Source organism: Apteryx mantelli, chromosome 16 (genome assembly GCF_036417845.1).
Source record: "Apteryx mantelli isolate bAptMan1 chromosome 16, bAptMan1.hap1, whole genome shotgun sequence".
Classification (NCBI taxonomy): Eukaryota; Metazoa; Chordata; class Aves; order Apterygiformes; family Apterygidae; genus Apteryx; species Apteryx mantelli.
Window position 1 is genome coordinate 15568616 of NC_089993.1, and position 14250 is coordinate 15582865.

General features: G+C 47.7%; 1 protein-coding gene across 4 annotated transcripts in view; it reads right to left on the bottom strand.

The window, feature by feature from the left end:
• Window positions 1–2913: 2913 nt before the first annotated feature.
• Window positions 2914–14250, bottom strand: part of INTS1 (integrator complex subunit 1) — a 29822-nt gene continuing 18485 nt past the window's right edge. For 3 of the 4 annotated variants that reach the window (XM_067306647.1, XM_067306646.1, XM_067306645.1), the window contains 17 exons: window positions 13867–14026; window positions 13208–13348; window positions 12612–12792; window positions 12403–12526; window positions 11715–11833; window positions 10591–10678; window positions 9726–9952; window positions 8585–8708; window positions 7983–8116; window positions 7407–7599; window positions 6997–7124; window positions 6282–6394; window positions 5610–5723; window positions 4785–4855; window positions 4152–4243; window positions 3929–4038; window positions 2914–3501 (listed from right to left, as the gene is read on the bottom strand). In XM_067306647.1, the coding sequence (XP_067162748.1) occupies window positions 3386–3501; window positions 3929–4038; window positions 4152–4243; window positions 4785–4855; window positions 5610–5723; window positions 6282–6394; window positions 6997–7124; window positions 7407–7599; window positions 7983–8116; window positions 8585–8708; window positions 9726–9952; window positions 10591–10678; window positions 11715–11833; window positions 12403–12526; window positions 12612–12792; window positions 13208–13348; window positions 13867–14026 (2235 nt within the window). In that variant the 3' untranslated portion in view covers window positions 2914–3385. Of the gene's footprint in view, window positions 3502–3928; window positions 4039–4151; window positions 4244–4784; window positions 4856–5609; window positions 5724–6281; window positions 6395–6996; window positions 7125–7406; window positions 7600–7982; window positions 8117–8584; window positions 8709–9725; window positions 9953–10590; window positions 10679–11714; window positions 11834–12402; window positions 12527–12611; window positions 12793–13207; window positions 13349–13866; window positions 14027–14250 lie in introns of those variants that run through there. The other variant, XM_067306649.1, reaches the window with a different exon arrangement.

Sequence of the window (14250 nt, forward strand, 5' to 3'; positions counted from 1 at the left end):
AGCCCAGCTTCCGTGGGCTCCCTCTACCACCTCCACCAAGCACAGCAACATGGACATCAAGGCAGGACCATCCAACGCATGGGGTTTTGGCAGCCCTGCCCTGAACTCAGTGCAGCAGGGAGCGAGACATCAGCTCAGAGCACGCAGCCTGAGGAGAGATCTGTAGCCATTCCCACATCTAGCGTGCCCCGGGCACTCCTGGACAGGGTGCCAGGTACTGGAGGGTGGCAGCGCTCCAGCAGACAAGGACGTTCTCTAAGTGTCTGTAATCAGATCCCGCTCCCCCAACCTGATAGCTCCAAGTCCCCGATCATGTGCAGAGATCAACCTAACGAACAAGACGGCTTGGCTTGCAACACAGCCTAAAAGGACCGGGCTGCAAGGGGTGGGGAGGATTAGAACAGGGTAGCAAACTGGGATCCACTTGAAAGCCTCCCAGCAAGCCAGGATTGAGCATGCTGCCCAGCCCCAGGTGAACACCACCAGACACAAGGTAGCTCAGCTGGCCCGTGCCTCTTTGGATTTGGACGTCACAGATTGTGACTGATGTGTCCAAACTGTGATTTTGCACCATTCTGGGAAGCATCCTCCGGCACACAAACAGCAGCAGTGATTTTCACTAGGATGAGTCACAAGGGCCCTGCAGGCTCAGCCAGGAACTACCGTACACACCTCTTCACCGCTCCTCTTCCAAGCAAGTCCATGGCTCTCCTCAAATACTGGCAGCAAGGCCCCAGCCTGGGGAGGAGTCCCGCAGGCCTGTGAATGGTAACGCTGTCAGCTCAGTGGATCGGGGGGGGGGGGGTGGGAGAAGGTGCTCAGCCAGGCAGAGATGAAAGTTAGAGTGCTGATTAAAAGGCAGGCGAGGGTCAGGACATCAGTAACACTGCTGGTAACCATTTTAGAGCTGTCACAGCTGCCTTCCCAGGCAGCAGGGACAGACTCCGAGCCATCAGCCTTGTCCAGCAGCACTAGGATGGCAGTCCTGCCCTGAGCTGTCTCTGCACATCCCCATGCCTCTTAACAGCCCTGTTTCTCAGCCCTGATCTGGGAATGGTGGCATGCTCCAAGCCAAGGCAGCCTGCTCAGCTCCACCGAGACCAAGCAGGAGATTGTAGTGGAATTCACACATAGAAGGAGTCTTCAACAGCAGAAAGCAGAGAAATCAGCAAATCATAGATGGTGTTTTTCTTATTGGGAGATCTATGGGAATGCCCTACTCTACAGGGCAACTTCCACTCACTATCTCCCTTTGTTTCCTAGTCTCCCAAAAAGTGATGGTCATGATACAGACATGCCATTTCCACCCTTCTCATATGCACCTCTTTTCCCGCTGCTCTGCAAAGCCTTGCCATCCCGCTGCAATGGGTGGCTAAACAGTTCTGCCAACATCCAAGCATCCCCTGCTCCTCCAAACCAGGCTTCATGGACCTGGTCTGCTCACAGCAGGTATCTCAAAGCAGACACAGTAGAATTTGGGGTTAATGGCAAAACTGGTTTCTGCACATAAACATTTCTATTTGCAACCCTAGAGCAGGATTTCTGGGAAGCACCATCTGCAAGGAAGAGCTTCACCAAAGCACCACTTTGTTTGACACACCATCCCTGCTGCACAGTTTGAAGACATTTTCCCTTCTACTTGAAATGAAGTCCTGTGAAAAGCCCTTTCTCAGCAAGTCCCACAAGTTCCAGTTACTCCAGGCTCACTGCAGCACCAGAAGAAACATCTCCCTGCTCTGACAAACTGAGCAGTACTTTAATGATGTCTGAAAAAGGACTAAGGTAAGAGGAGCCAGTAATCTCACTGGGAACCCTTTAGACAGGCGTTAATCCTGCTGTCACTGAGCCCCTCAGGAAAACCATTTCATTGACTTGATCTTCTTCAGCTGTTCCTCCACATAATTTATATCTAGCTAATTGCCACAGTAGTGGCTCCGGATGCGAAGCAGATGCTGCTGAGGAAAATAGCATGTTGCATCCTTAAGTGATGGCTCTAATCTCTTTATTTAAAGGCAAGACGAGCTACTTACAGTTGTTAGGAGGTTCAGCTCTCTCTCTTTGCTCCTCCCTCTCTGCAAAGCCAGCCCTTGGTTTTCATTCATATCTTGGCACACTAACAAAAGTGCTCTGTTGTGGCATTCCTCATTTGCAAGAATGGACAGCATTTCTTCACCCAGCCACCCATCAAGTCCCAAGTGTCCCTTCCCCAGCAACAAGCTACAGGGTTATTCAGAACTATCTGTACAGTTTCTCCGTGATCTTTGTCGTTAAGATATTAGAAAGACTCTCTGCTAACAAGTGAAGTATGAGAGGAAAAGGGACAAATGACATGCAAGCAAACTGCTAACTAGAATAAAATGAGACTGGAGAACCAGCGTGAAGCAGGGATTTCTCTGGAGAAGAAGGCAGGCAGGCACCTCTTCTATCCTCTGATGACAGCTGGCAAACAAGCCATCATCCGTACCAGCAGACAAGAAAGAGAGTAGTGATTAGCAGAAGAAACACTGAGAGGAACTGGCAGATCCCAAAGAGGAAACCCAGCCTCTTGTTCAAAGACTCCACTGTCACAGTGACCAGCTGCTGGTGGTATTCGCAGATGTACCAAGAATTCTTTTCTTAACAAAGAAAAACCCACCACCCACTCTTAAAAGTTGTCCTGTCAGCAGTTGGTGATTGGGTTTTGGTAGCACCAAACTCATCTGTTATACTCCATTGACACTTCTAACCCTCCTCCATTTTCTGCATATACTGTAAAAGGCCAAGAACATGTAGACACACACACATTGGCCACATTTGGCCATGGAAGCCAGTCTTCCAGAGAAGCGTTGTCTGGAATAACAACAGGCTGAAGAACAAGAAGAAAGGGTTGTCAAGCTTCACACTCAAGGCAGCAGGAAGCAGAGAAAGGCACAATGAAAACTACAAGTTTTAATAAAAAAAAAATAAAATCATAAAATGGTGCCCCCAAGTCTCTCCCCCTGCACAGATCCACATGTTCCTTCCAACACACAACGGAGGGCCCATAGACTTCAAGTGCAAGGGCCAGTGCTCCCTTCCCCTCTCTCCCAGCAGCTCTGCATTCTTGGAGGGAAAGAGAATGACAGCTACTGCCCAATGCTGTGGTTGAGATCCCATGAAGGAACTGGTCCCTGTTTGGCACAATGTTCAGGTGATTTTTCTCCCACAGAAATGACATCTTAGCCAGATCTATCCTTGCACCTTTCAGCTCTTAGGTCAGTGTGCCCTCCTCTTCCAGCACAGTCTGGCTTGTTACATCATCTCTTTGATCCTCCAGCACATGGGTTGAATCTTGCAGGACTTCAATGCAATTGATGAGTCCAGTTAAATTAATTCCTCTGAAAGTGGAGCTCCCAGGACCACACGTTCATATCATGGCTTCCATGTGGAGAACCTTCAAGGCCTCTGATATCTGAGAGCTGGTGTCAATCTGGCCATACATCCCAACCAGGAAGGCCCTGTGCAGTAACACTGCTGCGTGCTCTGTGGAGGGGAAAGAGAGCATGAGGACTGGCCTGAGTGCTCCAGCATACAAACAAGAGCAATCCACCAGCAAGTCCTGGGATGAGCGTTTGCAGCTGTGCTGTGCAAGCTAGCAAGCAATTCTCCCCTTCTATAAGGGCAGGGTATAATCCCCCCTCTAGTTGCCCAGGTGGGTATGCGATCATGTGAGGGATCACAACACAGAGGAAAATCCTAAAGGAGCAAATTTATTTCAAGGAGGCCTTCCTGGTCCCTGTGGCAAGTCTCCTCTGATGGTTCAGACCCAAGTTGCTACTGACAGTCACCTGCATATTTGACAGCCTACTCTAGGCACCACTGACTCTTGGCATCTTCCTGGGGAGGCTGGTCCCAGCACAGGAGCCCAGTGAAAGACTGGGTACACCAGAGAAGGCAGACACCAACTTACCTTGACAGAGCAGGGTGTATTCAGGCAGGTTCCTCAATGCTGTCTGCACCACCTCAAAGTCACGGCTGCCAAGGCAGTACATGAAGGTGGGAAGAAAGTCTGCAGCAATGCTGGGAGTAAAGCATTACAGTGTCAGTACAGTCCAGATCACCCTCAGGTGTGCAAGATAGGCAGCCAGTGCCCATCAGTGACTCAAGATAACCTGAGTCCCTGTTGTCCTCACCTGGGGTTGTTCTGAATGGACCGCAAGGCCAGGCTAAAGGCCAGATTGCGGCAAGACTCCTCTGATGAGCTCATCAGCTTCTGCAGGTTTGTCTGAGAAAGGATGCACAAATTAGCTAAGATCATAGGGCCATCCAAGGAGAACAAAATCCTCAGATTTGCATTACTACCCTTCCAACATCAATCCAGCACTACACACATCCAGCAGGTACTGGCTCAGCCAGGAAATCCCTCTCTGTAATAAGGATTATCCTGTTCTGAATGCTTTAAAGCACCCTTTCTAATCTTATTCCATGTAGGACAGCTGAATTTTCCTCAGGCTCCAGTGTTTTCTACAGAGCTGTTCTGCTTTCTCCGTGGCCTGCTATTGGTGGTAGAGTTAGTTCTTCCTCTGACATCAGAGACGTTAAAGTGGATGATGATAGACCCAGTATGCAAAAGGAGACTGTTTGATGGAAAGAAGATGGCAGAGAAATAAATGCTGCCTGGTGTCAGGCCTAAAAGAAGTCAAATCTCTCCTAAAATGCTGCAACAACCCCCTGAAGGATAGTACTCAAGTTGGCTGTGCAACATGGGCTCTGATGTAAAGGACCTCCTAGTTCCAGTGGGAGTTTCCAAGACACTCCATACTTACAGCAAAAAAGGACAGAATTTCTGGCCTCCGTCTGGACATCTCATCGATGTCTGTCAGCACCTCCAGGATGTCTGGAAGAAGACAGATTGAAAAGGGTGACCAAAATTCACTGATCCAGCAAAGGATTTGGTTTACTGATCCAGTCTCCCAAGCAGTCAAGTTTTCCAAGATGCACATAAAGCTAAAGTAACAAAGGCAATTCTTGAAAAAGGATGAGAACAGGTAGGTCATGTGATAAATCAGCACATGCCAAATTGCCCTGGCAGAGGCCACCAGTGCTCTCCTGCCAGGGGTAACAGTCACCCCAATGCCACCACTGGCACCTGTGTTTTCAGAAGACCTTCAGAGAAGCAGCATGTTGTTCCCACATGTCAGGTTAACACAACTTTCTTTCATGAAGGCCATGTGGGGATTTCTAATTAAATCCTACTTCTCATCATATTTTTGTATCTTAAAAAAAAAAAAAAGGGGGGGGGGTGAAGGCACTCCCATTGACACTACAGCGTTGGGGCACTAGGTCAGTGCTGGCTCGGCATGAACTGCAGCACTCCCTGAATCACCAATACCACCTCCCAGAGCACTTAAAAGATCCTTGGAGAGCTCCCAGGCAGGGGCAGACACAGCACTGCTGAATTTCTGAGTGACAACAGTATCACAGGAAGCCTCTGTCAGAAGGTTATAGACAAGTTCAGCCATAATAAAACCCACATCCTAACTGCTGGATATGTCCAAACCCAAGATTCTGGAACCAGGAAAAGTGGCCTTAGCTGTTATCTGTCTGTATTTGCCCTGTGTCCTCATACAGCTCTGCAGGTCCTCACTTACCCTCAACAGTTTGGCCTCTGGAGAGCCTCTTCATGTATGGTGCCATTTCAGCTGGGGTGAGAGGAGTGAAGAGAGACACGCTGACAAGAGGGAGAGAGCCAGCAGCTGCTTCATCTAGGACAGAGAGAGAACAGCTCACTCCTGACAGTCTGCGTGGTTTTAACAGAGAGTACTCCCTACCAGTATAGGGTCATGTATCACGAGCCAGCAAACAGTCACATGCTTCCTGGCCCTTACACTGTCTCCAGCCTCACTACACCTCTGGGTCCCCTCAGCTGAGGCAAAGAAAAGGGACCTTCCTGAGCTGTTTTCATACCAAATAATTTCCCCATGCACATTGTAAAGGAACCAGTGGAGGAGAGGATATACCCTTAGGGTCTCTTGCTACGTCAATCCTCAATTGAGGCTGAAGGCAAAATCCACAACAATGAAACTCCCCCTTTTTAGGGCCATTCTTCCACTCAAGATACCACTGACAGGAAAACAACCAATCCCAGACAGTTTTCAAATTACTGAGTATACAAGTGCCATTCTCCATTCAAAACACCTTCCCTTTGGACTGTTGTCAGGAACAGGGTGAACACAGCATACAGTGCTGTGCTAAAAGCATCTGTGCTCCAAAACATACCACAGGTTCACCAGCTGGAGTAACTTTCTCCCTCTCAGACTCACCATCCTTTTCTTCTTCAGAGCCTCTGTCCAAGATGCCACTCTTACTAGGCAGACTCAGGCCAGCCAGAAGGGACTTCAGCATTGCTAGGTCACTGTTGTCCGATGACAGGTCACTAGCAGAAGAGAAAGCATGCTTAGCTTTAAATGGCAATGAGGGCATGAGGACACGTATCTACACACAAACAGGGAAGAAGAGAATATTTTAGCTCCTCAGAGGCAGAAACAAGAGGGGACAAATGGGAACAGCAGCTGATCTTTTTTTTTCCTGAAGCAGCTAAAGAAACTCTGATTTTCCCTTTTGTTGTAACTGGAATCCAAATTCATTTGTCCTCATATCTGCAGATGGGACCCTACAGCCACTGCTCAGGGAAATGACCATGCTGCTGCCTCTCTGGAAATGAGTGCAGGATACTACAGTGTCTCACAGGGTCACTTAGGGCCATTATGCGAATTGAAATCATCACCTAACTTCATTGGGCTCAGTTTCACCAGCAGTAAAAGGGAAATGCTGCTCATCATCTCGATAGAGATTTAAAGGAGCTAAGGGTGAAAAGCACATTAACAGCTATTTTGTCACATCTTCTTGCTGTCTCCTGTCTGATTAGCTCACAGCAGCCTTTTGCCTGGGCAAGCTCTTGTTCATGCCAGCCTGCAGTCAACATCAAGGGAGGAGAGCATGGCAGGGACTACGGGCTAACTGGAGCAAGAAGCTTACTGGAGCGGATCCGAGTGTTTCTGCAAGAAGGAGACAGCTGCCTGGGCATTGCACGTGATGTACTTGTGGATAAACTGGACAAACTTGCTGATGAAGGCAGCCAGGTGCCGTGAAGACTTCCTGTAGTTCTGAGAAGGGATAGGGAAGATGAGAGTTACCAAAAAAGTGGTGAAGCACTGCCCCATCCTGCACTGTTGGGGGAACACACCAGTGACCAGGGACTAACACCTTTATCTCCCGCCTCCCCTCCAAGCTCTCTAAGGTATGTGATGCACCTTTTGGCTCTTAGTTATGTGAAGGTTTTGGTTTGCTACTGATGGGAAAGAGCTAGACTGGCCCTGTGTTACACTAGCTTCTCCCTCTAGTGGCTGGCAGCCTGCACAGGGAAGGGGAATAGGGACCTTTCCTACCAGCAGCAGGCGGATGAAGGAAAGGAGACAGTCCCATAGTGCCGCCTGGTGCTCGTTCTGGAAGACCTGCGGCTGAAGTAGCTCTAGGATCCCCAAGACGTGGATGAAGAAGGTCAAGTGGTTCTGCTGCCTGAACTCCTGGAAATTGAGGTGAACACGGCCATGCAGCAGAGCTGCAATCATTGGCAAATGCCTAGAACACCAAACAGAAGAACATCTATATCCAGCCTCTTCCCAGAAATGTTTAGAGGTTATTACCCCTCAATTCCTGGAAGAAAGTTTCCCTTACCCTCTCCCAGAGTTCTGTGTTTGATCCCTGTATCCGTGGAATCAGCAAGCCCCATTTCCCACCTATTTTCTGTTCTCTAGTCTCCAATTCCAAGAGGACTGACAGACAAGGAGCCAAAAGAGGTGCTGCCTCATTAGAAAAGTTACTTCGCCACCCCCTGACTTCTGTACATAAATGCAGACTCTAGCAGTTATCAGGATTGTACCCAACTAGCTCCCCTTCTGGACAAGGGTGGATGATTTTCAATGAACTCCAGTCACACAGAGGGTGAAGAGGAAGAGTGGTACCTAAGAAGTAGGATGGGATGAGCCACAGCTAGCTTCCTGCAGGCCATGTTGGCATCCCACACACGACTTTCTGATGACTTGGAGTCACTGGTGTCTGCGAGGAGGGTGATGAATCTGTGAACCAGGGCATCGAGCTAGAAAGAGCAGTGGGTAAACAGTTAAAAGGTTTAAAGCAGAGCCCCCAGCTCTTCAGCTGTGCTTCCCAATTCCTTTCCAAAGGCAGAGAGGGTTAATAGAAGTTATTTTCAGGTAGAACCTGTGAGCGAATGCAGCATTCCAGCTGGTATGGGATCTGAAGTCCACAGTCCCCAGAGACCACAAAGCAAGATCAGGTGTCTGCACACTTGTGCTTCCAGAAGCCTTTAGCACACAGAAGCTTGCAGAACTTACAGTATTTTATAGAAAGACACTGCAAAATAAACCACACCTGAACTCTCTGCTCCTGAGAGTGCAGGCCGGGAAAGGGCAACAGAAGAGCAAGGTGAAGAAGCCAAGATGACCCAGACAGCGTTTGCCTGTCCTCTCCTTTTAGTCTATGCACCAAAGTAGCATCCACTCTGGGTGCATGACTAGAAGGGGGCTTTCCTGTCCCTCTACTTTACCTTGCAAGTGCTGCTATCTCTGGCCCCTTCACTGGTCAGAAGCATCTCAGGCACAGGCATGAGCAGCTCGGGTAGCTGCAGGTAGATCTGCAGAAGAAGGTCCTGGCAGCATTTTCCCACAGAGCTGAAGGAAAAAGGGAGAGGTCAGCTGCTGCTTACGCTTTAGTTCAACCAGCAATCATCCCAGACTCATGAGATTAGTAACAGCCAGTCTGCATATGGCAAACAGCTCATGGAAAGGGACAACAACCATGAATCTGAATCAGCATTTTCCAGTCTTTGCTTCTTTTAAGCTACTCAAATCATGCACAGTCTATGGGGATCTGTCATTAAGTCATATCCAATGCTGAAGTTAGAAAGCTACACTTGCAAAATTACCCCTAGGCATATGACTGCCAAGCTTTCTTATATTCCCAGTAAGGAGAGTTTGTCCACACGGTACTGGTGTTATAGGTGCTGAGTTGATCCCTCATCTCAAGTGCAAATGTAGTCAGAAGCACAACTATTCAAACTAATCACACTGTTCTCGCTTGGCACACCTGCCCTCCATTAGTTTTCAGTCATTCTGTACTGCAAGGCAATACAATGCAAGGGCAACTGAGCAGATAACTCAGTAAATCTTTTCTAGCACCACTGTAGATGAGGTTATGATTAGGTCAGTTTGTTTCACTGACTGAAACATCCTCTCTTCCTGTTCTTCCTGCAGTGCTAACATAGCTATGAGAAAATGGTCTAGCCTCCATTCAGCTTCAAGAGCAAATCAAATTGGTCAACAGCAGCATTACTAATGATGAGTCAAGGAATGAGTAGAAGATAGGGATCCCAAATTAGGAACTGGTAAGTAAAAATAACTCATTGGCTTAAACAACAAAAAGCCACACCCACAGTTTACCCTGAATTCCTAAAAAACAAAAAGGTCTCTGCAGTGTCACTTTTAAAGTCCCTTTCCTGGTCCCAGCAGCACTTAACATGACTTTTTTTTTTTTTCCTCCCCAAATCTTTGAGATGATAGCATGTACTTATCAAATGGGCTCTGGAACACAATATTGTTAACAAAGACATGCTGCCAAGTCTCATCATTACAGAGCTGCTTACTCCCGAGTAACTGTAATTAGAATACGATCCCCATTTGCACCCCCACCTGCTTCCCCACTGCTGGATGCAGCTGGTCAGATACTCCGTTACTTTTTTGATGTTCTCAAGGTCCCCGTGAGAACAACTGAGCAACAAGGGCAGTCGTGACTGGATGAGCGTGCAGGAGGCCTCTTCTGTGTTCTGGTATCTGGTTTCTGCTTCAGCCAAGATCAGCTCCACCATGCTGATCAACTCTGATGCCTTCAGGTGGAGCACAAATTCCTCACGACGCTTCTGTAACACAGGAGGACACTCAAAATGAATCCAAACCAGATCCCTAGATCCTTAGTTCCTTTATTCACACTTTCCCCAACTTGAAAGGAACATCTTGCTTAGGACTAGAGTTAAGAACTGCCCAATATCTAGAGCTTTGAAAGCATGCATCCCAAACCCCAAATGAGGCATCTTCACCCCTCTTCTGCTTTTGAACTCATTTACTTCCAACCTCACATGTGTTATGGGACAGAATTCATAATTCAGTCAAACAAAAGAAATTCCTCTGCGGAGAAGAAATACAGTCCCTTCTTGGTGAAGTGGAAATTATCCCACACTGGGTTTTAGCTCGCCCACCACTGATGTAGCCTTGTGACTAGATCTTTAATGGACATTGTGGCAACTGCTGCAAGAGCTGCAGAGGAAGTGCCAAGCAGGCAAACTTATGTGTGTTCATATCAGCTTTTTGAACCCAAAACTGCCACTGTAATATGTAACTCAGCAGAGCAGCTTAGTAACCAGCTGAGGCGCAGGCAGCAAGCTTGGCATGATGCATCTGTACTACTCCAGCCACCTCTTGGCCATGGAAAGTTAGACACTGTGAAAGCATCACCTTCCACTCTATCCAGACAGGAACCTTGGAGGAACTGAACCACTACCTGAGGAGTTCTTTGGTCCCTTCCCTGCCAGATCCGAGGGATGTGAATACAGGCCCACAAGAAATCCAAGGATGCCGTTGGGTCAAACCTGCCAGGAGATAAAAGATTACAGATTTGCAATTAGAGTCAAAGCAGCCCTCCAGCAGCATACAAACAAGGTAGTGTCTCTAAACATCCCAAGTACTGTGAAGAAAGAAACATCTGCGAGTGTAAAAATAGGATCCACTAAGTCCTGAGAAGGTGTTTGGGTCTGTTCCCAGATTATGACTAATGATTTGTTGCAACAAGCACAGTGCATGATATGGAGCTCAAGGAACGGCATTCAAGAGTATGTTTGGCTGCAAGGAGTTTTGCGCCACAAGGCCATCAACATAAGCAATTGGTACAATCAGAGCAGTGACCTTGCTGTCCCAGTGTAATAGAACATACTGCCTATTATCTTGGATTGCAGAAACTAATGGAATTGTTAGTGAGCACAAGATTAATAATAAAATAATATGCAAACTGGAATATTGTTGGCCTTAGAAAGATTGCTAGTTTAATCATGACTTGAATTTCTATTAGGTGTTAGTGTTCCCTGGTCCACAAGTGCAATAAACTTAAGCAAGATACTACAGTGGTGCTTTATTATTTGAAAGCAACGTATAAGAGCTGAGAACTGGAGCTGCTCCAGAACAGAACTGGTCACCTGATGCCATGAACAGCATCAGGAAAGACTGGAAATGGAGTTTCGTAAAATCAAAAGATTGAGCAGAACCTGCCCAGGCATGGAGACTCCTGTCAGTTCACTATCCAAGCCATCTTTCAAACCCCATGTTCATAAAGATTATCAACGAGGGCAATGCTAGATGGATTGCCCAGCAATCAGCACTTCCTGTTTAGAACACAGACAAGTCTTTATGTGCTGATTCCATCAAACAGCAGGTAATACTTGTATCACGGTAACCAAATCAGCATGACTGAAATCAGCATCCTCTCAAAGCCTGTTTTGGCTGGGTTACATCTCCTGCCAGATGCACTGTGAAATGTGGCAACTCTTGATCTCAGCTTCTTCTTGTTCTCTCTCAGACACAATGAGCTGCCCTACTCAAAACCCCTTGCTCCACCCAAAGAGCAAGACTCACCTTTGCTCTCTGTTTCTGCAAAGCAGAAGCCTGATGCACTGATGCAATGTGGTCCAGCTGGACTGGTGAGTGAGAAGAGCCAAGAGATATGGGCGGAAGGAAGGCACCTGGGACCCTGCCTGGAAGGACCGAACAAGGAAGACGTATCAATTGATTCGTACTGTGAGGCAGAAGCAGCAGGTATCATGTATATTACAGGAGGGTGAAGATCCAGGGGAAGACAGCACAGAAGACAACACATGGATGTAGGATTTGAACTGCAGTACTAACTAGTACAGTACTGTACAGTATGTCAATACGGTACATGTCTAACCAGCATTAGATAAGCTGGAAAACTCAACTTCAGCCTTAGCTTTAGCACAATGTTTCTGGGCAAACTAGTTATCTTGTCTGCAAACCACCAAGGAAAACTCAGCTGGCTGGGCTTTTAGGGGACTATGTTGTGCCTCTAATGTTCTTTGAAGTCCTGAAATAAAGAGGGCTGAAGAAATATAAAGATCAGATGAAATGTAAGCCTTGCACTGAGAAGAATGCACCAGGATCCTCCTCCTAGCCAGTCTGCACTGCTCTAGAATTGGTGTAACATGCAGCAAAGCATAAGCTCTCCCTTTGCCCTGTTTCCAGGTGCAGGTTGGTACCCGAGGAAGGTGGTTTCAGTGCAGAAGTCCTTGTGTCTAACAACTCTTACTTTGTTCCAGGAGAACAGTAGCCTCTGCTGGAGATCAGGGCAGCTGCTGATCACCTCTGGGTCCAACATCTCCAGCCAGTCATTGAGAAGGCCAGAGGAGGGTCCTAGCCAAGCAGCTTCAGTGCTGAGGAGAAAACAAGGCTGGTGTATCAGTGGTAATGCCATGAAACCAGGCCCACCAGTAAATTCCCATCACTGCCTAGACTCACCTGCAGCTATCCAGCTCCTTTTTCACCGGTGTCTCCTCTTTATCCTGGAGCAACAAGGAGCTCACCACAGCAATTGGTTTCATGGCAGGAAACCTGGTGGCAGTCTCAACAGTAGCTGAGAAGAGGACAGTGAGGAGTTCCTCCAAGTACGGAGAGTGAGTTTCAATCAGACCTTGAAGGACTAGCAGAGAGAAAAAGATGTCATGCACTAACTTTAAGAGGTGGTGAGGATGCGATGGAACTTTACAAATGTATCGTGAAAGCATTCAGCCCAACATTCCCGAAAGCCTGGCTCAGTAAGGAAGGGGGAAGCCCTCTTTATCCAGGAGAACAGGCTTCTACTGCTCATTATGTGTTAGCAGAAACCAGCAACTTGCTGAGACACCTGATTCAAGTGCCAGATCACAGTATATAAACCCACATACCAGTGCAATGGAAGGATGTGATACAAGCTGGAACCAAGTTTAGATCAGTTTGCATTTTCTGATCCAGGAAGAAGGCAGCCTCTCACACCCTGCACACTAGGCACTCACTTGCTAGGCTGGAAGTTCAGTTTGCTGCTCTAAGAAGCGAGGAGAGCAGAAGAACAGCCATACCTTTGCTGATGAGCTCTGGCTCCACATTACACTTTTCTCCTGATTTCAGGGTTGCAATGATGGCACGTACTGTGGAGCTGATCAGGTCAGGGTCACGACGGAAAGTCAGTGCTTCTGTAAGGTGCAGAAAGCCACCTCGAACTGCAAAGAAATCACAGCATTGGCATCAGAGGGCCAAACCAGTCCCCTCTTCAGACAAATTCAGAGGGGCTTCTCTTTTACAGATGCACCATGTGGTTCTATGGCACAAGTACTCGAGCATATGAACCTGCTACTCTCTACTGCCACAGATAACAGCCATACAAGTCATATTGTGACTTTGTTCCACAACCATTCTTGCACATGCATCTTCCAGAACTAGAGGTAGCACAGAATTTCTAATCTGAGCAATTGGAAGTTTTCCCAAGAGATCTGCTCTGTGAGATGCTACCAGATCTCCACTGCAAATGCCCAGAGCCAAATCACTTGTTGCATCCTCATGGAGTTTGTATAGCACAGTACAACTCAGATTTTCTTCTCTTCACTATTCCTGAGCATACCTCTAAAAAGGGCAGCCCACCCCACTTTCTGGTCTGGGTGCAGTTTTATTTCCATGCCTTTTATGACCCACATCGTCCACTCTGGCTCCCACAAGCTGCACAATGTAGCAATGACTGTACCATCATTGATCCTGTGCCTTGAGGAGTACTGCACAGCGAAGGCCTTCAGCTGAGCATGCAGAGGACCATCTTCCACTGCAGGGTTCTCCAACCACTGCAGCATCTGCATGAGGACTTTGAAGAAGAGCGAGGAGAAGGCAGTGTCCTGTGGCATGCAGCGCTAGGGAGAGCAGCAAAAGAGACCTGCTTACACACACTTCAAGAACACAGCAAATATAGCAGGGAAAATGCAGGTAGTGGCACATACTGCCAAGAACAGAGCACACCCACTCTGCTGGGCCATGACTCAGTGACCTCAAGGCAGCAGCCTCTAGCGTACCAACACAAGCCAAAAAGCTCCGTTGCACACAGAATACCTCTTCAAGCATAGCTAAAGGAAACTCA